Raw genomic sequence first — 24,382 nt, forward strand, 5'->3', positions numbered from 1 at the left:
TTTCTTTGTGCATATTTTAATATGCCATGTGATTTATCCTCTTAATGTCATAATTAAAAGTCAATTTTTCCTTAATGTATGAATGGCAGTTACAATGGCACCAGACCAGAAAGAAAATGCCTCTGAACATGTTATACCCTACCCTTAGGTATGCTACAAGAACCATGGTCATGAACGGGGAAATGCACTAAACCATTTCAATCTTATATTTCTCACTGATTTGACACTGAATCACTTCTACTTGCAAATATCTTGACTATTCCCCCATATGAAAAAGCAGTATTTTTCTGTGCTTTCAACACTTCAAAAGATGCACTTTGTGCATTATCTAAGCCGCCGATTGTTAATATAACTGTTCTTATCTGGAATAGGCAGGTATTATTCCTCCAAATATTTTGTCCCAGTCCTTGATTATTTTTTGTATTTCCTTCCGTGACAGAGTGGTTTATGTCGCTAATTTCCAATCACTTATCTCTCACTGATGTGGATTTGAAATACTACTGCAGAAGAAGAATTATTTCATGAAAGGAAGGCATCTAGCTAGTTTAATTCTACACAGGAGCCTGAGAAAATAACTGGAGAGGCACACAAGTGTTTCCCCATCCTTAACGCTAGAAATAAGCCTTATTACTTAAAATCATGACGTAAATCATAACCAAATGGAAGCTATTATCATGTACCTTCGGCATACCTTTTGACTAAACACTTTCGCGAGACCTTTTGACTAAATGCTTCAAAGAGACATGCCAAGAATTCGTGACATTGTCTAAATGAGATATGAAACCAAAATGTTTAGTCCTGTTTGGCGCCATATAACCTATACTGTGTTGATGCGCCGTAAAATCCAAATAAATAAATAGTCTCGGACAGATTTGAGTTTTCAAAATTTTCTAATCCGTGATGAAGTTTAAGAGTGTTTAAATAAAGTTTGTACATGTATTGACTACTTACCTGTCAAAAATTTTATAACAAATTTACAAGAGAGCCATTAAGGCCTTGTATCACTCACCTGTCTTAGTTTTGATCCCTAGACAGTTGAGTTTCAAATTTGACCTAGATTTCAATAAGAATTTGATACTGGGTGCATGCAGAACCTTAAACAAATTTTCAAAGTAAACAAGAGGCCCAAATTGGCCTAAGTCGCTCACCTGAGACCGACTTTGACCTAATTAGATCTTGCTTGTGAAAACGTATTCAATTTAAACTTGGGAGAGGACCATTTAATGATGCCACAGACCAAGTTTAACGAAGATCCATCAAGCGGTGCATCGTAAAAGGTTGTTTAAAGGTATTTCTATTTTTAGCTCTAGCGGCCCCTAAAAGGGGCCAAGTGCCCTCCATTTGAATAAACTTGGGAGAGGACCATATAACAATGCTACAGAACAAGTGTGATGCAGATCCATCAAGTGGTTCATCAGAAGAAGTCGTTTCAAGGATTTTCTATTTTTAGCTCTAGCGGCCCCTAAAAAGGGACCAAGTGCCCCCATTTGAACAAATTTGGGAGAGGACCTTATAATGATGCTACAGGCCAAGTTTAATGAAGATCCACCAAGAGGGTCATGAGAAGAAGTTGTTTAAAGGTTTTTCTATTTTTAGCTCTAGCGGCCCCTAAAAGGGCCAAGGGCCCGCATTGAACAAATTTGAAAGATGACCTTATAATGATGCTACAGACTAAGTTTGATGAAGATCCATCAAGCGGTTCATGAGAAGAAGTCATTCAAAGTTTTTTTCTATTTTTAGCTCTAGCGGTCCCTAAAAGGGGCCAAATGCCCCTATTTGAAAAAATTTGATAGAGGACCTCAACAGGATGCTACAGACCAAATTTGGTGTAAATCTGACCAGTAGTTTCAGAGGAGAAGATGTTTAGGTAAAAATGTGGACAGCGGATGACAGACGTCGGACGAAAGACCATCCACCCTACACTAATAGCACACCCTGAACCTTTGGTTCAGGTGAGCTAAAAAGGGCCATAATCTGGATTGAATTCAACTTAGAGTTTTATAACTTATTAAGATGACTGGGAAGCAATGTGTCAAGTTTCAAGCCAATACATGCAATGATTACTGAGCTATGAACTTGCACATCAATACCTAACTAAGGTATGATGTCAACGCATACACCCAGGTGAGTAGAACAGCTCTCAATATTCTTCGAACAGTCAAGCTAAAAATAAAATTGGAGGAATGCAGCTTTTAGGCTGCCTCACAAACACTGTATGGTTGACTTTATAGACAAAACTGACAGCTAATTACTGTAAGTTATCTATTCAAAAATGGGTAAGAAATAACATGTAGAAACAGATAATGAAAAAGTATAAAATGCTAAAATTACATGCTAATAAAATACTTCATGAAAAATTTCTAAAATGTAAACCGGGACCTATAAATCTGAGAAATAAAAGATATATCACTAAACTACACTACCATGAGCTATAACGTAACATGCAATGTACAGAAAACATATGCCTTAACAATTCATTTGAAGAAACCCTGAAGATATAAAATATACATAATGATATGTATAATGCTGAATATTCATTTGATAAAAACTGTCCATAATAAACAGACACATATTTAGCAAAAGTCTACTTAAACTTACAATTACACATTTGTTTAATTTGCTGTTTTTAACACTGCTTTTTTTTTGTCCCAAGAAAGTTTTACAGTTGTAAAGGGCATTTTGGTCTCTGCACATGACTTTGAGGATACATATGTTCAGTCAATGAGTACAAAAGGCCCATCTGGGACTAGATCCAACAACAAACTGCTCAACTTTTACAATTCAATTGTAAATCATGTGATCTGAAGTCCTTCGACCCCCTCCCCAATCAGAAAATCCTGTGCTCTAATCATTTAACTCTCCAGGCCAACTCTAGATACCGTGATAAAGCAAATATTCATGGAAGTCTAATATTTTCATGGTTCCTCAATCAAACAAGAGGGCCATGATGGCCCTATATCGCTCACCTGTTATCATTGCACTTAAGGACAAGTCTTCAAAGCCAAAAGATCATAATAAAGATCAATCAAAAGAATTATGAGAAAATATAGTTGAAATTTTCTTAAAGTAACTTTAAATAAAATTATTCTCAAATCAGGCCAGTAGTTTCACACAAGAAGATTTAATTTTAAAGTTTTCTATATGGCCATATAGGGATAATGAGTTTCTCTTGCGGGCCGCCATGTTTTTTTTTTGAAGAATCAAAATTATCTCTAGGAAGAGGGTCATCCAAGGCACATTTGTGTAAAATTATTTTGAAAACGGACCAGTAACTTTTGAGAAGAAGATTTTCAAAGTTTTCTATATAGCCATATAGGGAAAACAAACCCAACTCCCTGTCAGGGGCCATAACTACAGAACCCATGATGGGATCTGGCCGGTTCAAGAAAGGAACCAATATCTTGTGGTGATACAAGTTGTGTGCAAGTTTGGTTAAAATCAAATCATACATGAAGCTGCTATTGTGCAGACAATGTCAAAATAGCTAATTTTGGCTTTTTCAGGGGCCATAAGTCTGGAACCTATCATGGGATCTGGTCGGTTCATAAAAGGAATCGAGATCTTATGGTGAAACAAGTTTTGTGCAAGTTTGATTAAATTCAAATCATAAATGAAGCTGCTATTGTGCAGACAAGGTCAAAATAGCTAATTCTGGCCCTTTCAGGGGCCATCACTCTGGAACCCATAATGGAATCTGGCCAGTTCAAGAAAGGAACTGAGATCTTATGGTTATACAAGTTGTGTGCAAGTTTGGTTAAAATAAGATCATAAATGAAGCTGCTATTGTGCAGACAATGTCAAAATAGCTAATTCTGGCCCTTTCAGGGGCCATAACTCTGGAATCCATAAAGGAATCTGGCCGGTGCAAGAAAGGAACCGAGATCTTATGGTGATACAAGTTGTGTGCAAGTTTGGTAAAAATCAAATCATAAATAAAGCTGCTATTGTGCAGACAAGGTCAAAATAGCTAATTCTGGCCCTTTCAGGGGTCATAACTCTGGAACCCATAATGGGATCTGGCCGGTTGAAGAAAGGAACCAAGATCTTATGGTGATACAAGTTGTGTGCAAGTTTGGTTAAAATAAAATCATAAATGAAACCACTATCGTGCAGACAAGAAATTGTTGATGCACGCACGGACGCACAGACGACGGACGAAGGGTGATCACAAAAGCTCACCTTGTCACTATGTGACAGGTGAGCTAATAAAATTCTCATTCATTTAACCTTTAACACTGCAAATCCACAAACTCATATCCCTATGTAAAAGGCATTCTGACCATACCATGACATTTCATGCCAATGAAACTGAATGATTTCCCAGTAACTGCAAATATAAATCTATATATACAAATTAAAACTATCTCAATAAATTTCACAAGACGTTTACAAAGACTTTGTCATAAATCTGACATTATGCAAAAAATATTCATTCAATAATGTTTGGAAGTCACACAAAGCACAAAGTTCCTATAGCAGCACAAGTTGGTTAATAACAGTCACTTATGATATCATATACATAAATTTTGCAAATAAAAAAGAAGACTATATAAAACACTTCATATAGCTGGTTTTGTTCTAATAATATAACAATATGTCTACAGTCATTCATATCACATTCCTTTTCTGCTTCATATTCTAAAGAACAGAAAAATATGGCATCAGATAAAATATAAAACATTCTGGATTGTAAGATTGTATTGCCCGAGTACTCAAATATTAATTTGTCACTTTGATTAGGATAACAAAATATCCTTTCTTTTCTTCTCAGACAAGTTTATCTAATTGTTTCTTAACATTATCAGATGTTGTAATTATTACTAAATTATCTTTTGCTCTTGTAGCGAGACTCAGAAGAAACTTCTTAAAGTCTGCATGTTCCTCATTCACATAAGGATTTATACCAATCACAGCTGCCTTATCCAGTCCACTAAACCGCCTTACCGTATCTATGGCAACACCTTTTTCCTCCACAACAGCATTTTGTAGACTGTCTTTCCCTGGGCTCACATGGTCTCTTGATGTGCCTACATCTGGATCTTCAAATTCTGATTCATTTCTATAAAACTTCACTTTGGGTCTTTCTTGATTACTTGTCTCCATGGCAACACTGCCTTCAATTTCATTTTCATTGGTTGCTAAGTGATCTCCAGAGCTTTCATTGGATAAAACTGAATACTGGTTGCTGGTTTCCAGGGGCTCCATATCTTCTAAACTGTCATCAGAGATGTCCTCATACTCAGACTGAGAACTTTCTGGTTGTCCAGGTTTCTGACCTTTACCACTTGAACTCTGACCTATATTTTGTTCTGAGCCACACTGTTTCAAGTGCTCCTCAACTGATCTAAAAGACACCAAAATGTTGAAATTTTATTCTCTGAATCTAGATACTGAATGTCCGGAAATAGGAGAGATCGTATTTGTATACAAACCTGTTATATTTTCTATATTTAGAACCAATAAGACAGTGATCGGGTGGGCAGAAGCCGACCATCCATGTTTTTTTGCAAACAGTGATGTTTTTCTAACGGTCTAAACTTTCTTAAAATGCAAATTATATCAATAACTTTTTGATCAATGGAAAGGTTATTAAACAAGCAAATTATTAATTACTTTTAATTTTTATTTCAAAATAAAATGGATTAATTATGAACGCTTAACTTACAGTGTTTTTCTAAAAGATTTGAACATCGCTACGCCGCTTTTAAAATTATTATGTCATTTCGAAACGGTTATTCATTGAAAAAAGATATTTGAATACGAAAATATGAAAACTGTTAGTATTGCAAAACTTTTTGAATTTTGAAAATCCATAAATGAGCAAAAAGTTATTAAAAATTAAAAATTCCGATCCCATACACAAATGATGTAAAAACTTTGTTTTCCCCACCACCAGATAAACAGATGTTAATGCGTGACGTCACGGCGATCTCTCCTATATACCTAATGGTTTTATTTTCTCAACAACAGCCACAAACAGCATAACTAAGAAAGAAACACGAATTATTTGCAAAGTGAATATTTTCATTGTCTATAAAATTGCTTAACAAAAGTGATGTCAAAATAAAGAATTTACATTAATATCAATCCCTTACCTTAGTAATTTCATGCAGGAAGTTACAAATATTTCACACAAAAATTATACACTAGCTTTGTTAAAAATAGCTATGCATAAAATAGTTTATAAACAAACATCTTTCCAGTCAAATCTGAGTGGACTTGACCTCAAATAGTGTGACCTAAATACAGTTGATTCAAATGTTTCCATACCTCCTTGTTGACATTTCCATCTCTTTCTGTTCCTGTTCTATGTTCCCAGGTGTGCATGATTCATTCAGGTGTATATCTGACAATGTAGACTGTAGCCGGTCAAGTTCTGTTCTTTTTCCAACCAAAATCGCTATGTCATTTTCATGGATGCCATTTTTCAGCAGACCAGAGACAACCCTGTTCAGTAAATTCTTCATTTCTGTTTCTTTACAAGATAGTATGTCCACACCTGTTATTTTAGAAAAAATAAAATATTACACATTTCTAACAATAAAATTTAGCATTATTAAATCTATATTTACAGTTCTTTCCTTTGATTTAAACATAATCATATGATTAAAGATAAAAAAGCTCTACAGACACATAAGCAAAGCTAAAAATACGTACTGGCCTTCAACAGTATGTCATGACTATGAAACAATGGGAAAAATGACCAATGGCTGCAAATATTCGTATTTGATTTTTCTTTTCTCAAGTAACCATCGATTTGTTGATTTAAACAATAAAAAAATTGCTGAATTTTAGGTTAGGTTGATATAAGGATTTATCAACCAGGGAAAAATAGATATCATCCTCAGGCTATGCCTTTGGTCAGTTTCTAATCATTTTTTAGGTTGACATATTCTCATACTGCCAGATCTCAAACATAATAACTATACATTATTAACAAATTTTCTATATGCATGGTTTTTCTCAATATTAGCATTTTCTCATAAATTCTATCAATCCTTTTAGGGATGAACACAGTATATACTGTTGCGCTGGACAATGAACTATTTCATGCACAGAAGATCTGCAAAAAGTCATTCAGGCACTTCCTATTGATGGAGCATGTAACTAGCAGTGCATAAAGCATTTTGAAACTAAGTTTTTGAAAACTTTGTCTAACTGATTGGGCTTTTTTACCATAAAGTTTGGTAATCAGTCATTCTGATGAGTAAAAATCATGAAGAAATTAGAACATCAACTGGTATAAACTTAAATCACTTGAATACAACTTCATTTTAAATTTCATATTCATTACTTTTTCCTCTAATAATAACATCATTGTTCCCTTTAAAAGGATTTCAAACCAATCATTTCATGTAAATCAAGGGTCAAGTCGAGAGCAAGTCTAACATCAATTAATTTTTCTGAAAAAAATTTAAAGTTAAATTTTGCATACCTTTTCCTGAAGAGAAGTTATGTGCCAGTTTTGGTAAACTCTGTATGTGCTGATAGACAGGACTGCATAAATTGTCCACATTCTCTGAAGCCATCATGAGGCGGGACGTGAAGTCGAAAATCTCCTTCGTACTTCTACTCACTTCACTGAGCATGAAGTTATTCTTCCCTATCACCGACGGTAAACCTGCCTTGAATTTGTGCACCTTTTGAGCATAGTCCATGAAAAGCCAAAAATAATTGCAGCACCGGTGTAAATGATTTGGTGCCTTCTGACTGGACAATTTCTCTGCCAATGAATACCAGTCACCATCTCTGTCTTTGAAATTCTGGACTTCGTCTACTATGACATTGCAGATTCTCCCATACTTTCTGTCCATAACACTTTCATTGCTGGCTTCTGCCAACAACTCCCTCCGTGTTGTAACCACACAAAGGTCATGTGACCTGTAACAAAAATGCAATTTTCATTTTTGAAAATATATCCATCTTTATGTATGATAAGGGATCTCAGCTGAACTGAGCTGTGCTAAGTCTTATTATTAATAATATGAAATAGAAAATATAAACCAGAGCTGTTTGTAAAACACACATGCCCCCATGATGGCCTATTTGAGGCAACTGAGTACAGTATGTCTTTTCAGTTTGAAGTATGCTGTAACTTTGAACACCAAACTAACACGCTCATATGTATGTTTGCATTTGATACCATGCCAACATTATTTCATTATGTAGCCTATAAACTGTATTATGCTTGAACAAATTATGCATATTCGTAATACACATGAATTTGAACAATGAAAAAAATGCAAACAGTCTAATTTAAAAAATTATTATGCGAAATGAAACTGATTATAATATACCTGACAAAATCACATAGTTTGTCATTTTCTGCCAGGTAGAGTATGTTGTCATGACTACAGCCACGCCTTCTCAGCTCCTGAATCATCTGAATGGCCGCCACAGTTTTACCTGCACCAGCCGGACCATGTACCCATAATTCCCTGACAAACTGTTGCATCCATAGCAACTCAAACTGATCATGAGTCAGCAGAAAATAGTAGCTGCCATTTTGATTCATTGAGGAATTTGTCTGAGATCTGGCCATATATGCACCCATACATATTGCCATTGAGTTTATAATCTTTTCAAATTTTCTTTTATTTGAGCAAAAATGAGTAGGGTATATGTCTCTACTTGACATCTCTCTGTCTAAAATCTCATGAAGGTTTGATTGTCTAATATCGATTATGTGTGAAGTCACGCTAAATTTTTCTGTACAGCCACCATATTGGACGAGTTTGTTTTTCAATACAGCAGCCGCTGTCTGAGAATGATGTATAACCTGCTGCGATACAGAGACAACTAATGTCAGAACATGTATACTCTCAAACTCAGTTACCACGGCAACATCACATAGAATATCACTGCAATGCATCATGGGTATTTTCAGTCCCCAGCACTCCATGCCAAGGCAAACTGAGTTCTTTCCCTTGAAATAATTAAAAATATTTCTAATGGCTTCCCTATAGTTGGTGTCTGCGTAGCTCTCAATATACAGCCGCGGCTGGACATCATCTGGTTTTGCTGTAAAGAGACAAAACCAATATCATTGGTAACGTAACTGATACTGAAGCATATATTTAGCATTTTACACCTTACACAGAAGAGCAGCATCATGAGGTGCACAGTGAAATATTTAGTATTGAAACATTTATTATTATGTTTAACCTTTACCCTGCTAAATTTCTAAAATGGACTGGTCTATCATTCAATTTGGGCAGTACCATTTATTATTCAAAGGGGTATTCACTGATTTCTTGATTGAATAGCGAACAGTGCAGACCGTGATCAGTCAGCATGGATGTGCAGTCTGATCTTGGTCTGCACTGGTAGCAAAAACAAAATCACTTGCCACAACCAGGCTAAAGGTTAAGAGTGAAACAACCACTATATTTAGCTGCTACTATTTAAAATTGTTTGTTTATTAGTACACCCAGACATAAATAGTGCCTGTTCCTGTTATTGGCATGGCATTCAGCATACCATTGTGCACATATCTGGCAAATAAAAGTTTGTTAAAATTTATAGTAAGGTAATTCAATAATGCTCCGATATCTTTAATAAATTTATTGTTTTATAACAAATTGCTGCTGTAGAGAAATTTATTAACAAAGTAACAGGTCTTGCTGAAAAAAAAATATCTACAACTATAAGGAGATATGATATCATATTTGCTCTGAAAAGTGTGGGCCGCAAAAATAGTGTAAACTTGCAGCCACTTCTGGTCTCATTGAAAACTAAGACATTGTCTACCTTCTTTCTTTTGTTTTCATGCTTTTAACTAATCATGAGTCAGCAGAAAAACAGTAGGTGCCATTTTGATTCACGAGATACTAGTCCAAGCTCATGCTATGCATACATTGTACTTGATCTATTTGTTTTCCTTTGAGAATAAAATTTAGTATCTTCCGATAATTGTTTCTTAACTCTTGTAACTCACCAAGAAGAACTTTGTTTTTTATCATCTCTACAGTGTTTGGCAGTGTAAACACAAGTGGAGCCCTTGGTACCATCAATGATAACTTCTGGAATCTGTGGTGCAACTCTGGTACATCTGTAAAATATACAATTTTGCTGCATTCACATTTGTAAATCAGAGTTTTGCATGTTATTTGCTTAGGCAATACAGCAACTTGGAGGTAAATATAGTTCAATATGTACAAAACTTCTAGTGAAAACAGAGAATGCCTAAATCATATCCAGAGAATACATAATTTGCCGGGTGTCATAATTTATGTGTCAGCTTCCTTATCACCACTTTTCAACATAACTGCAGACAACTGACATAGCAACTGTTTCCAGGACTGACATTGTCTCAGGAAATTAACAAAGTCGAATAAAAGAATCTGAGGTAGAGGAGTCTTGACTTTAGACATAATAAATTATTGTCCGAAAAATTGCCTTAGAACATTTGTCCTGCCTGGGGATCAAACTAGTGACATCTAGATTCAAAATCTTTTGCTCGATGTACTGACCTTACCTGCCAGCTGTATTCATATACATGTAAAGTACTGTTTATATTGTCAGTTCACTTCAAGGTCCAAGGTTATAAACTAGGGATGGGAATGAATACTGAAATCAATATTCGAGTATTCGGTTTGCCATATTTGAATATATTCGATATTCGAATATTCAGCTTGTTTCAATGGAAGCTTTAAATTCTTATTAAGTAATTGGCATATACACAATCGTACGTAATAAGGCCTAAAAAATGTTTGTTTTGGGTAACCCGACCTTACTTAGTTAAACTGTCGACCCTAGTGTTTTATTTCACGATTCTGTCAGTATAATCATGAACATATTTAACTAATTCAGTCATTTTGAAAATTTTCAATTGGCATGTAAAAAGCCGATAAACTTAACGAGGGCAGACTTAAACCTCCTTCAACATGATCTTATGCATCAATCATAAAATTATGTTATTTCTTGATTTTATTATAAACTACTTCAAAATTTATTTCAAATACGGCCGATTTCAATATATGAATTGCCCGGGCGGTGAATGAAACCGTGTCTGCAGACGGTCTGAAATGTCGTACAAAATATTGTAAAAAGATCGCCAATATCTACAAGTTTTTTGTTTTTGAAAAAAAAAAATTCTAAAATGTTAAATAAAACAGGCGCCAATAAAAAAAATTTCAAATCAGTCTAGCAAACAAGAGGACCATGATGGTCCTGAATCGCTCACCTCTTCCCACATGACCCAGTTTTGAGTATGACGTCGTTTTTTCTATTATTTGACATAGTGACCTAGTTTTTGAGCTCATGTGACCCAGTTTTGAACTTGACCTAGATATTATCAAGATAAAAATTGTGACCAATTTTCATGAAGATCCATTGAAAAATATGGTCTCTAGAGAGGTCACAAGGTTTTTCTATTATTTGACCTATTGACCTAGTTTTCAAAGGTACGTGACCCTGTTTTGAACTTTACCTAGATATCAAGATGAACATTCTCACTAATTTTCATGAAGATCTCATGAAAAATATGGCCTCTAGAGAGGTCACAAGGTTTTTCTATTTTTATACTACTGGCCTAGTTTTTGACCGCACGTGACCCAGTTTCGAAACTGACCTAGATATCATCAAGGTGAACATTCAGATCAATTTTCATGAAGATCCATTGAAAAATATGGCCTCTAGAGAGGTCAAAAGATTTTTCTAATTTTAGACCTACTGACCTAGTTTTTGACCGCAGTTGACCCAGTTTCAAACCTGACCTAGATATCATCAAGATGAACATTCAGACCAACTTTCATACAGATCCCATGAAAAGTATGGCCTCTAGAGAGGTCACAAGGTTTCTTTATTATTTGACCTACTGACCTAGTTTTTTAAGGCACGTGACCCAGTTTCAAACTTGACCTAGATATCATCAAGGTGAACATTCTGACCAATTCTCATGAAGATCCATTCAAGGGTATGGCCTCCAGAGAGGTCACAAGGTTTTTCTATTTCAAGACCTACTGACCTAGTTTTTGATCGCAGTTGACCCAGTTTCAAACTTGACCTATATATCATCAAGATAAACATTCAAACCAATTTTCATACAGATCCCATGAAAAATATGGCCTCTAGAGAGGTCACAACGTTTTTTCATTATTAGACCTAGTGACCTAGTTTTTGACGGCACGTGACCCACTTTCGAACTTGACCTAGATATCATCAAGATGAACATTCTGACCAATTTTTATGGAGATCCATTCACAAGTATGGCTTCTAGAGAGGTCACAAGGTTTTTCTATTTTTAGACCTACTGACCTAGTTTTTGACCGCACATGACCCTGTTTCGAACTTGGCCTAGATATCATCAAGATGAAAATTCAGACCAACTTTCATACAGATCCCATGAAAAATATGGCCTTTAGAGAGGTCACAAGGTTTTTCTATTATTTGACCTACTGACCTAGTATTTGATGGCACGTGACCAAGTTTCGAACTTGACCTAGATATTATCAAGATGAACATTCAGACCAACTTTCATACAGATCCCATGAAAAACATGGCCTCTAGAGAGGTCACAAGGTTTTTCTATTATTTGACCTACTGACCTAGTTTTTGAGGGCACGTGACCCACTTTCGAACTTGACCTAGATATCATCAAGGTGAACATTCTGACCAATTTTCATAAAGATCTCATGAAATATATGGCCTCTAGAGAGGTCACAAGGTTTTTCTATTTTTAGACCTACTGACCTAGTTTTTGACCGCACGTGACCCAGTTTCGAACTTGACCTAGATATCATCAAGATGAACATTCAGACCAACTTTCATACAGATCCCATGAAAAATATGGCCTCTAGAGAGGTCACAATGTTTTTCTATTATTTGACCTACTGACCTAGTTTTTGATGGCACGTGACCCAGTTTCGAACCTGACCTAGATATCATCAAGATAAACATTCAGACCAACTTTCATACAGATCCCATGAAAAATATGGCCTCTAGAGAGGTCACAATGTTTTTCTATTATTTGACCTACTGACCTAGTTTTTGATGGTACGTGACCCAGTTTCGAACTTGACCTAGATATCATCAAGGTGAACGTTCTGACCAATTTTCATGAAGATCTTGTGAAATATATGGCCTCTAGAGAGGTCACAAGGTTTTTCTATTTTTAGACCTACTGACCTAGTTTTTGATGGCACGTGACCCAGTTTCGAACTTGACCTAGATATCATCAAGATGAACATTCTGACTAATTTTCATAAAGATCCCATGAAAAATGTGACCTCTAGAGTGGTCACAAGCAAAAATTTACGGACTGACGCACGGACGGACGGACGACGGACGACGGACACTGCGCGATCACAAAAGCTCACCTTGTCACTTTGTGACAGGTGACAGGTGAGCTAAAAATCAAGCACACGATCCTCTCTTTTTTATTTGCTGAATTTCGTAGATATGTTCTGAAGTTTTGAAAAATCAGGATTAAATCAAATTCTACATTGTAGAAAAGAATTTCGATCCAAACGTGCAGAACTACCTTAATCATCAACACTTTCAGTTCTTGACTGGTAAATTTATATTAAGATTTTGTTGTTGATGAAATATCTTCATAGTATCATAGTACAGAGTTCATACCTCTAAGTGGATTAAGGACGGCTTCTTTCCACTGGTCAAATGTGAAGTCCACCATATGACCGTCTGTGTTGATGTATGTACTAGTTGGGCAGTTTGTGAAAACCCCACCAGGGAACTTACATACAGAAACCACAACCACCACTCGGCTTACCTGAAAAAAAACCAAAAAAACACAATGTTCAGTTTGTCAAGACTGGCATATAAAGGTAAAGGTTTCTTCTTTAGCATAGGTAAATGACATAAGTCCCTGCCTGGATTGGATGAAGGAACTTATTTCAAGTCAAGCCTATGGCAGGTATCTCCCAAGCATCCAGCCTAGGAAACAGCACCGATTTAAGTAAATCACTCAGCAATGAACGTTATTCTCGATACCAGATGTGACTCGACCTGCTAACCACCGTGCCACTTACTGCCTATGTAACCTCCAAGGATACAAACTTTCAGTTTTTAGATTAAATTGAGCAACACCTACTCTTGCTAAAAATTAATGTAACCTGTTTAAAAAAACGTTTGTCAAAATTACACGCTTTTTTTTTCTATGGTAAGGAAAACATTGGTGAAAGTAGGGATACTTAAATACTTACTGTCTGATCCATGAAATAAACAGAACATTTTATTTTTTTAATATTCTTTGTTTTTGTTGAGATTAAGGTCACACCGACACAATAATAGGTCATATGGTGACTGTCCAGCTTTTCATGGCAGAGGAATACCCAAGGTCCCCTTCCTGGCATTATTTGCTCACAGGTGGGCACCTGGGTAGAACCACCAACCTTGTCTTAGCCAGCTGCATTGCTTCCTCTTATAGGAATTTTATCCCCAAGTTAGGTTCGAACCCGTATCAATTAGGGGCGATTGGAAGTCAGGGATGTTACCACTCAGCCACTGAGGCCCCCTTTTCATATGAGATCTAGATATAAAATATAAATCATTCTAAAGGCCTCCAGGGGTAGTATAGGATTTTTTTTTAAAATTTTGTAAATATATGTGAATCTTAATTTACAACCAAAAAAGTATTTCACTTGGTGCACAATTTTTGCCAATGAAAAATATTTATTTTTTTCCGAATTTTACAAAATTTCTACAAGAAATCGTTTTTACTTAGACATCCTGAAAGTTTAATAATATTTCATTGAGAAATAATTTTAATACCTTTAGGTGTCCAATTGGCAGAAATTTATAGAGAACAAGGCAGTCTAAAAGACAGCTATATCCCCTGCCGTTGTTACGGATAGTGGCTCAAACTTTTGACCTTGAGTTATGACCATGACCTTGAACCACCATGGCTGACAAATGGGTTCTGCACATCGTCTTGATCAGGTGATCATTTGATCCAAGTTTCATGATTATCCTTCAAGGGGTTTAGGAGATACAAAGCAGACATGAAATGGAAGGCTCTAACCTTTGACCTTGACTTGTGACCTTGACATTAAGTCGACATGGCTGACTCATGGATTCTGCATATCGTCTTGATGAGGTGATCATTTGATCCAAGTTTCATGATTATCCTTCAAGGATTTTAGGAGATACATTGTGGACACAAAATGGAAGGCTCAAACCTTTGACCTTGAGTAGTGACCTTGACCCTGAGCCGACATGGCTGACTCATAAGTTCTGCACATTGCCTTGATTAGATGATCATTTGACCAAAGTTTCATGATTATCCTTCAAGGGCTTTAGGAGATACAGAGCGAACATGAAATGGAAGGCTCAAACATTTGACCTTGAGTTGTGACCTTGACCTTGAGCTGACATGGCTGACTCATCAGTTCTGCACATCCTCTTGATGAGGTGATCATTTGATCCAAGTTTCATGATTATCCTTCAATGGGTTTAGAAGATACAGAGCGGACACGAAATGGAAGGCTCAAACCTTTGACCTCGAGTTGTGACCTTGACCTTGAGCCGACATGGCTGACTCATCGGTTCTGCACATCATCTTGATGAGGTGATCATTTGACCCAAGTTTCATAATTATCCTTCAAGGGGTTTAGGAGATACAGAGCGGACACGGAATGGAAGGCTCAAACCTTTGACCTTGAGTTGTGACCTTGACCTTGAACTGACATGGCTGACTCATAGATTCTGCACATCGCCTTGATGAGGTGATCATTTGACCCAAGTTTCATAAAAATCCTTCAAGGGGTTTAGGAGATACAGAGCGGAACTAAAAATGTTACGGAAGACAGAAGGACAGACGGAGACCATTCTTATAACCCCAAACCACTCGTGGTGGGGGATTAAAAATACCCTAGATATGTTAATGATAAAATTCAAAACTTACTATTACTTTTTAAAAGTATTTCCCACCTCTGACTTTTTTATACTGATGAATAATATGAATGTTATTGCCTCATATTTATAAGTAGAAATCAAGGAAAAACTTTGTTACAGAAAAGGTTTCTAACAATAGGAAAGATTGTAGTCCTGTAATAATTAGTTGTATACAGGATATCAGAAATATAATGACATGCAAACCTCTGTCTTAGTTTCTACGCCTATAAATCAACAACCTATACCCACCTTTTTAGGCACATTTTCTACAGGAAAGAAGTTGATATCCCAATGAACTCCTCTCACTGGCCTAACAGAGCTGTCACGCCACATCATATTGTACATTCTATTTGTCACCAGCCACTCTGTAAAGAAAGGACATTTATTTTATGTTAATGGATGGATTACTGTCTTTCATCACTAAGACATAATCCGTATTACTGCATACCACTCACTGTGAGCGAGACAGCTTTGCGGATCCACTTTTGTAACCATGCTTTATTCTTTATAGTATATTTCTCAGTTCAAATAATGTTACTCAAAGAGAATTTCATAATGTTGTAATAATAATAGAATGTTGATGGCTTTAGTATGATGTAGTCAGGGATCAAACCCCAACCTCACGCACTCAAAAATGGACACTAACCGTTTAGTTATTGCGGCGAAATATTAAATAAGCCTTCTTCTCATTATTCTGAGCTCTTTTAATTGTATTTCAGCTTTTGTCGAGTATAGATGTCAGTTACAAAAGTTTATTTGCTACATTCCATTACGTTTACAATTCAAGTAACAAAGTTCTTAGAATTGTTTTTATTCAACAATCAAAGCTTTACATGATGACTTCCACACTCGCTTTCACATTGGACCAAAACTTGTAATCATCTGTACTGTTTCTCCAAAACAAAAATTTTCTTTTTAATAATTTGTTGTTTTTTTTTTCAAATTTGAACTGTTGCTTTTTTTATTCAAAATGAAGGCTCTATAAAAGCCGAAACGTAGGTCTAATAAATAAATTGTTAAACTTAACCTGCTTTGATTGTGTGGTTACATTACACCTCGGTGTCTTTTTATAGTTATTCAAAAAAAGTTAAACCACAAATGGTCACTGTTTCTAATAATGAAGTGATAGATTACCCCACTGATTTTAATGGTTTGTCGTAATATTTTCAAAAGAGACAACAGCTGAAAGTGCAATCAGTATTTCCAAGGTCTCAGTTCAATGAGAAGGCGTATAATTAAGAGAGAAGGGTGTATTTATGTTTTCAAGCAGCAAACTGAAAACCTACACAAAGCCATCTAAATGCTCCCATGCTTTCAATACATGTGTATGCTTGTCTGTAAACCCAGTCAGAGTGCTCCATATGATCAACTTAAACCTATCAAACAAGGACTCAGGGTTGCCAGCACTCTGGGTGAATAAAATTCCCTGACTTTTCCCTGACCAATTCATGTTTTTCACTGACCAAAACCGCCAAACATTTAAACGGACTCCTAACCTCCCCTATAGCCGTCCAATCCTCCCATTATTTTTTTTCCAAATGTTTTGTATTTATTTTCCAATATATTAAACATAAACATCAAACACAATGATAATAAACATGGTTTTCTTTCTTGTATGACTGTTTGGTGGTCAAGTCAATGAAACATAATTGTGACTATTGGTCAGTGAAACCTAATTATTAAGAGATACATATCAAAAACATCTTTGCAAGACATGTAACTATCAAAAATCTAACATCTTTTAAGGTACACTTTCCTCATGGTAAAATATGAAGTATGGTTAATAACAAGACCATTGGAACCCTGCTAGTATTAGCAAAATATCATTCTCAAAAATCCAAGATCTGTTATTATACAGTTTCCTAGAGGCAAAAACAATAAAACACCATGACTAATAGCAAGACCATTGGAATCATATTGACAAAGCATCACTCTCAAAATCCAAGATCTCTTAATATACAGTGTCCTAGTCACTGTGGCAAAAACAATAAAGCATCATGACTAATACTGTAGTATGTTTAAAGAAAAATGGGGGATTTAAACAAATTAAATGCATGTTACAGTATTACATCATTAAACTTTGTTTTTAATTACTTAAATTTAATGCTTGAAGACTGCCATAGCCACAAAAGTTTAAAATAATTAACTTCTTCGAGCTTTGAAATCATTTTTCCCTGACTTTTCCCTGACTTTTCAGGATTTTCATTTTTCACTGACCAAATTTTAAAATTCCCTGACAATTCCCTGACCTTGAAAAAGAAACCAATTTCCCTGACTTTTCAAGACTGCTGGCAACCCTGAAGGTGTCATAAGATTGTTCCCTTTACTTGTAAGTCAGTATCACAGCAATACATTTAGGTCATTGGTGACTTTCAAACTTTTAGTGGTGGAGGAAGATCTACCCTGTAGGGGCATGAACTACCACTCGCCTTTCATGAGCAAATTGAATAGCTCTCTTATATCAAAAAATTCTGCAACCCGAGCAGGGTTTGAGCTATCAGCACTGAGAGGCAAATTACTCCAGACATTAATAAGAAGCTGCGTTCAATAAATGCTTCATGCCACCAGTGGCAGCCTTGTTGATAGATTTTGCACCTAAGTCCAAAACGAGGTCAAGGTCAAACTGAGGTAAGGTGATGTTTGAAGATGGGGAATGGTCACAGTTTACATCTGTTTAAGTATCAATTCATTCTAGTAAGGGGTATTGATGCTAGACGAAACGGTCCCATTTGGTTAACCAAGAGATGGCCAATATAAAGCAACCTAAGTCCAAAATGAGGTCAAGGTCAAGGTCAAACTGAGGTCAGGTGATGTCTGAAGATGATGAATGGTCACAGGTTACACCTGCATTAGTATCAAGTCATTCTAGTAAGGGGTATTGATGCTAGACGAAACGGTCCTTTTTGGTTAACCTCGTACGGATGGACGAACGAACGGACGGACAGGACAATCACTATATGCCTCCTGCATCAGTAGATGCTGGGGGCATAACAACTCAGCCAAAAAGGACACCTCCCAAACAGTGATGCAAAGCATCCAAATGTACAAAACCCCTAATTTCAGTGCTGAAACACTAGTAATTCTGTCAGTGTATAACCATGCGCAGATCCAGCCAATTTTCTTTGGGGGGAGGGGGCAAGGGTTCTGACCGAACCCTTACTATGTCAAACATGTGTCTTTATACACTAAACAATTTGATGTGATTTTTGTGGATATTAGCCGTTTACAAGTACAGGGTTGTCAATAAGTTTTTGTTGAACAGGGTGAAATAAAAAAGTAGGCGACCAGCTGCTCCGGGTGCATTTCCCCTGGAAAATTTTGAAATTCAGCGCTTCATTTCCTGCATTCTGGGTCATTTTAGGAGCATTTAAGAACACCTTTTCCACTGCAATTTTATATAAAATATACCCCTTATTTTCACATTTTTATGAGCTCATCTGTTAAATTTGGGAAAAATAATAAAATTGTGTTTTGTTAAAGGTAAAATTCTTTGTTTCTTTAAGATAATTAACATAAATATGAATTACGTCGGGGTAGTATGTAGCAGCAGCCACATACACTTTGAATGCGGTCCTAATGTTGCCTTTTCGAAAAAACATTTTCTTTCCTTCTCCTTTTCTTACCTTGTTTTAGGATTTTCCAGGGGACCCCCCACTCTGGATCAACGTATGATAACTATGTCCTACCTAAATTCCTTTGATCGGCTGGACTTAGTTCCTCTCCGATGACAGATGCACGCGTGTCGCCTATTCCAAAATAGATATGTCCTCCCTCGTGGTTAGCAAAAGCAGAGACATACTTGATCATCAGTCCACTGACACGGTCTGGTAATGTGTTCTTGCCACCAGATCTGTTAAGAAAAAAAAATCTTGAAAAATTAAACAATTTTGTTTTAACACTTATCTTGCTATATTTCTATAATGAACTTATCCCCTTCCAATTTGTCACTGTGACCTTGATGTTTGACCTACTAATGTCAAAATCAATAGGGGTCATTGGCTGGTCATGATTTACCTCCCTATTAAGTTTGGTGATCCTCAGGCCTAAGCGTTCTCAAGTTATTGTCCTGAAACCGTTTAACTGTTCTTGGTCACTGTGACCTTGACCTTGAACCTACTGATCTCAAAAACAATAGGGGTCACCAGCTGGTTGAGACCAGCCAACTTATCAACTTTCGTGATCCTATGGCCAAGCGTTCTTGAGTTATCATCGGGAAACCGTTTAACTGTTCCGGGTCACTGTGTCCTTGACCTACTGATCTCAAAATCAATAGGGGTCATCTGCTGGTCATGACCAAACTCTATATCAACTTACTTTGATGATCCTAGGCCCAAGCGTTCTAGAGTTATCACCTGAAAACTGTTTAACTGTTCTGGGTCACTGTGACCTTGACCGTTGACCTACTGGCTTTAAAATCTTAAGGGGTCATCTGCTGGTCTTAGCCAACATCCCTATCAACTTTCATGATCCTAAGCCCAAGCGTTTGTGAGTAATCATCCGGAAACTGTTTAACTGTTCCAGGTCACTGTGACCTTGACCTTTGACCTACTGATCTCAAAATTATACGGGTCATCTGCTGGTCATGATCGACCTCCCATTCAATTTTTATGATCCTAGGCCAAAGTGTTTGTGAGTTATCATCCGGAAACTGTTTAACTGTTCTAGGTCACTGTGACCTTGTCCTTTGACATACTAATCTCAAAATCAATAGGGGTCATCTGCTGGTCATGACCAACCTCTGTATCAACTTACTTTTATGATCCTAAGCCCAAGCGTTCTAGAGTTATCACCCAAAAACTGTTTAACTGTTCTGGGTCACTGTGGCCTTGACCGTTGACCTACTGGCTTTAAAATCTTAAGGGGTCATCTGCTGGTCTTAGCCAACATCCCTATAAACTTTCATCATCCTAAGTCCAAGCGTTTGTGAGTAATCATCCGCAAACTGTTCCGAGTCACTGCGACCTTGACCTTTGACCTGATGACCTCAAAATCAATAGGGCTCACCTGCTGGTCATGATCGACCTCCCATTTAATTTTTATGATCCTAGGCCACAGTGTTTGTGAGTTATCATCCGGAAACCATTTAACTGTTCCTGGTCACTGTGACCTTGATCTTTGACCTACTGACCTCAAAATTAAGGGTCATCTGCTGGTCATGATCAACCTCCCTATCAACTTTCATGATCTTAGGCCCAAGCGTTCTTGAGTTATCATCCAGAAACCGTTAACTGTTCTGGGTCACTGTGACCTTAACCTTTAACCTACTGATCTCAAAGAGGGGCCTCCGTGGCCGAGTGGTTAGAGTCGTTGACTTCAAACCATTTGCCCCTCATCGATGTGGGTTCGAAACCTCATTTGGGGCGTAGAATTCTTCACGTGAGGAAGCCATCCAGCTGGCTTACGGAAGGTCGGTGGTTCTACCCAGGTGCCCGCTCGTGATGAAATAGTGCACGGAGGGGCACCTGGGGTCTTCCTCCACCATTAAAAAGCTGGAAAGTCGCCATATGACCTAAAATTGTGTCGGTGCGACGTTAAACCCAACAAAATAAATAAATAAATACTGATCTCAAAATCAATAGGGGTCATTTCCTAGTCATGACCAACATTCGTATCAATTTTCATGATCCTAGGCTCAAGCGTTCTTAAGTTTTCATCCGAAAACCGACTGGTCTAAAAACTGACCGATATACCAACAAGAGGGCCATGATGGCCCTGTATCGCTCACCTGAGTACCATTGCTCAAAATGATATGATCAAGTTTTGACATAGAGCACATAGGAATACATATTACATATCATCAAGATAATCATTTTCTTGTAACAGTCCCTTTTGACCTAGTCAGGGTCAATTTCCATACCAAGTTTGAGGGTCCTAGGCTCAAATGCTATATTTTTTGTACTAACATGACTATTCCTTACCCTGGAAGATGTAAATAACATTTAAAACCAATCTCAATGAAATTTCAAATCAGTCCTATAAGTACTAACTGATATAAATCCATTTTGATTACGATCAGGGGAGGTAATCAGATATAAAATAACTCTGGAACCTATGATTGGATCTGACAGATTTGTCATGGAATCCAAGATTTATTGTTGTTGAAGATATTTTGGAAGTTTGTATCAAATCAAACCATAAATGAAGTCTCTATATGGCTGCAAAAGCCAAAATAGCAAATTTTGGACCATAACTCTGGAACCCATGATGGAATCTGGCCAGTTTAAGAAAGGAACCAAGATCTTGTGGCGATACAAGTTGTGTGCAAGTTTGCTTAAAATCAAATCATAAATGAAGCTGCTATTGTGCAGACAAGGTCAAAATAGCTAATTTTGGGCCTTTCAGGGGCCATAACTCTGGAACCCATAATGGAATCTGGCCAGTTTCAGAAAGGAACCAAGATCTTATGGTGATACAAGTTGTGTGCAAGTTTGGTAAAAATCAAATCATAAATAAAGCTGCTATTGTGCAGACAAGCTCAAAATAGCTTATTTTGGGCCTTTCAGGGATCATAACTCTGGAACCCATAATGGAATCTGGCCAGTTCAAGAAAGAAACCAAGATCTTGTGGTGATACAAGTTGTGTGCAAGTTTGCTTAAAATCAAATCATAAATAAAGCTGCTATTGTGCAGACAAGGTCAAAATAGCTAATTTTGGCCCTTTCAGGGGCCATAACTCTGGAACCCATAATGGGATCTGGCCAGTTCAAGAAATTTAAGACATCGAGATCTTATGGTGGTACAAGTTGTGTGCAAGTTTGGTTAAAATAAAATCATAAATGAAACCATTATCGTGCAGACAAGAAATTGTTGACGCACGGACAGACTGACTGACGACGGACGAAGAGTGATCACAAAAGCTCACCTTGTCACTATGTGACAGGTGAGCTAAAATAGTCATCACCTCTCTCTAGCATCTATTTCGGACATTTCACTTAATCCAGTCAAAGTGTAAATATTATGCAATTTTTACAATAAGTATACTTTGTTTAAACTGTTACTGTTCCATGTTCATGATGTTAAATACATCAGATGACTAAGTATTAATATCTGTTTTTACAGTTTACATTTACATTTACAGTTTTGATGGGAGTTTAAGGTTTAGGCAAAGCCTCTTGTGTCCCATGTCTCTTAGTTACATTCCAGTGGTGGTCTAATCTTTTTTTGAATGTTTCCACTGTCTGAGCACTTACAACCCTTTCCGGCAATCCATTCCATGCATTTACTATTCTGATGGAGGAATAATTTTTCCGAAGAAGGAGTCCTTTCTTAAAGAGTTGGTTTATAAAGCTTGAGTGAATGTCCTCTGGTAGATGAAATATCTGATAACTTGAAAAACTTGTCAGGATAAGAATTGTATCCTGAATTGTATTTACCAGTCAAAAACTTATAGGTTTCAATTACATGCATGAAATAATGTTCACTTGCTTTTACTGCATTTTTTTCACAGAATTTGACATCTGTTTAATATATTCTTACATGTGCAATGACAGCAAATTATCTAAAACAAGACATTATGTTTTTACAAAATTTTAATATGTTTTTACATGTGCAATGACAGAGGATTATACTCCCCTTAACTCTTGGTTATAAAACAAACAATTATTTTTTTAATTCACACAGGCAGTGAATACTGTATAAAATGCATTAAAACTTTTGGGCATAAGGGTCACCCTTAGTTGTAAGCCTTATTAAAAAAATTATGATATTAAAGTAAGACAATTTTTAAGACCTTATGTGTAGAATCTACATGGTTTTACAGTTAAATCTCTTTGATCAATTTTACTATATCTGTTTAAACACTTCAAATACCTTTCCAAATATAAATGACCTACTTTAGCCTTTAACATTTCATAAAGTTTTATCAGTAAGGATTACACTGTGTTCAACAGGTAATGCAAATTTGAGGTAGCTAGTGTAAAAAGATATGAGGTTAATACACTGCCGATTTATAGTCATATCCATTCATAGTTTGCAACTAGACAATTAATCTTTCTGAAGTTGAACAAATTTAAAGATCTGAAGCAAAAAATATCTTGCACAACTAATGCTCAACTATTCCAAGCAAGAATATTACCCATAATATTAACCCTTAGCCTGCTGGTGACAAGTGATTCTGCCTTTGTGACCAGTGCAGACCAAGATCAGCCTGCACATCTGTGCAGTCTGATCATGGTCTGCACTGTTCGCTATTCAGTCAGTATCTTTTTGGCAAGGACCCCTTTTAACAGTTAATGGAACTGAAAGATGGACAAGTTCATTATAGAAATTTAGCAGGGTAAGGGTTAATATATCTCTAGAGTTTCAAGCAAGTATCTGCATTAGTTTTGAAGATAGTAACTTGCATAAAAAGACTTTAACCAGAAGTTTTTAAGTTCAAAAGGGGACATAATTATGCAAAATACATGTCAGAGTTATGGGACATGATGCTATGACCTAGTTTTATAAACCCGAAAAAACATGTGAAGTTTCAATTCAATATTTGCATTAGTTTTTGAGATAGTAACTTGCATGATAGGTACTACAAAAC

The 24,382-nt window shown here is 36.5% G+C and overlaps 1 protein-coding gene across 1 annotated transcript in view; it reads right to left on the reverse strand.

Annotated features, from left to right (window-relative positions):
- Window positions 1-2,248: 2,248 nt before the first annotated feature.
- LOC123547220 (schlafen family member 13-like) overlaps window positions 2,249-24,382 on the reverse strand; it is a 53,707-nt gene continuing 31,573 nt past the window's right edge. The window contains exons 7-14 of the mRNA XM_053551496.1: window positions 19,542-19,705; window positions 16,105-16,220; window positions 13,582-13,732; window positions 9,938-10,051; window positions 8,298-9,021; window positions 7,436-7,881; window positions 6,271-6,499; window positions 2,249-5,344 (exon numbers count right to left, since the gene is read on the reverse strand). Of these exons, the coding sequence (XP_053407471.1) occupies window positions 4,768-5,344; window positions 6,271-6,499; window positions 7,436-7,881; window positions 8,298-9,021; window positions 9,938-10,051; window positions 13,582-13,732; window positions 16,105-16,220; window positions 19,542-19,705 (2,521 nt within the window). The 3' untranslated portion in view covers window positions 2,249-4,767. The remainder of the gene's footprint in view (window positions 5,345-6,270; window positions 6,500-7,435; window positions 7,882-8,297; window positions 9,022-9,937; window positions 10,052-13,581; window positions 13,733-16,104; window positions 16,221-19,541; window positions 19,706-24,382) is intronic.

Source organism: Mercenaria mercenaria, chromosome 9 (assembly GCF_021730395.1).
Source record: "Mercenaria mercenaria strain notata chromosome 9, MADL_Memer_1, whole genome shotgun sequence".
NCBI classification, from domain to species: Eukaryota; Metazoa; Mollusca; class Bivalvia; order Venerida; family Veneridae; genus Mercenaria; species Mercenaria mercenaria.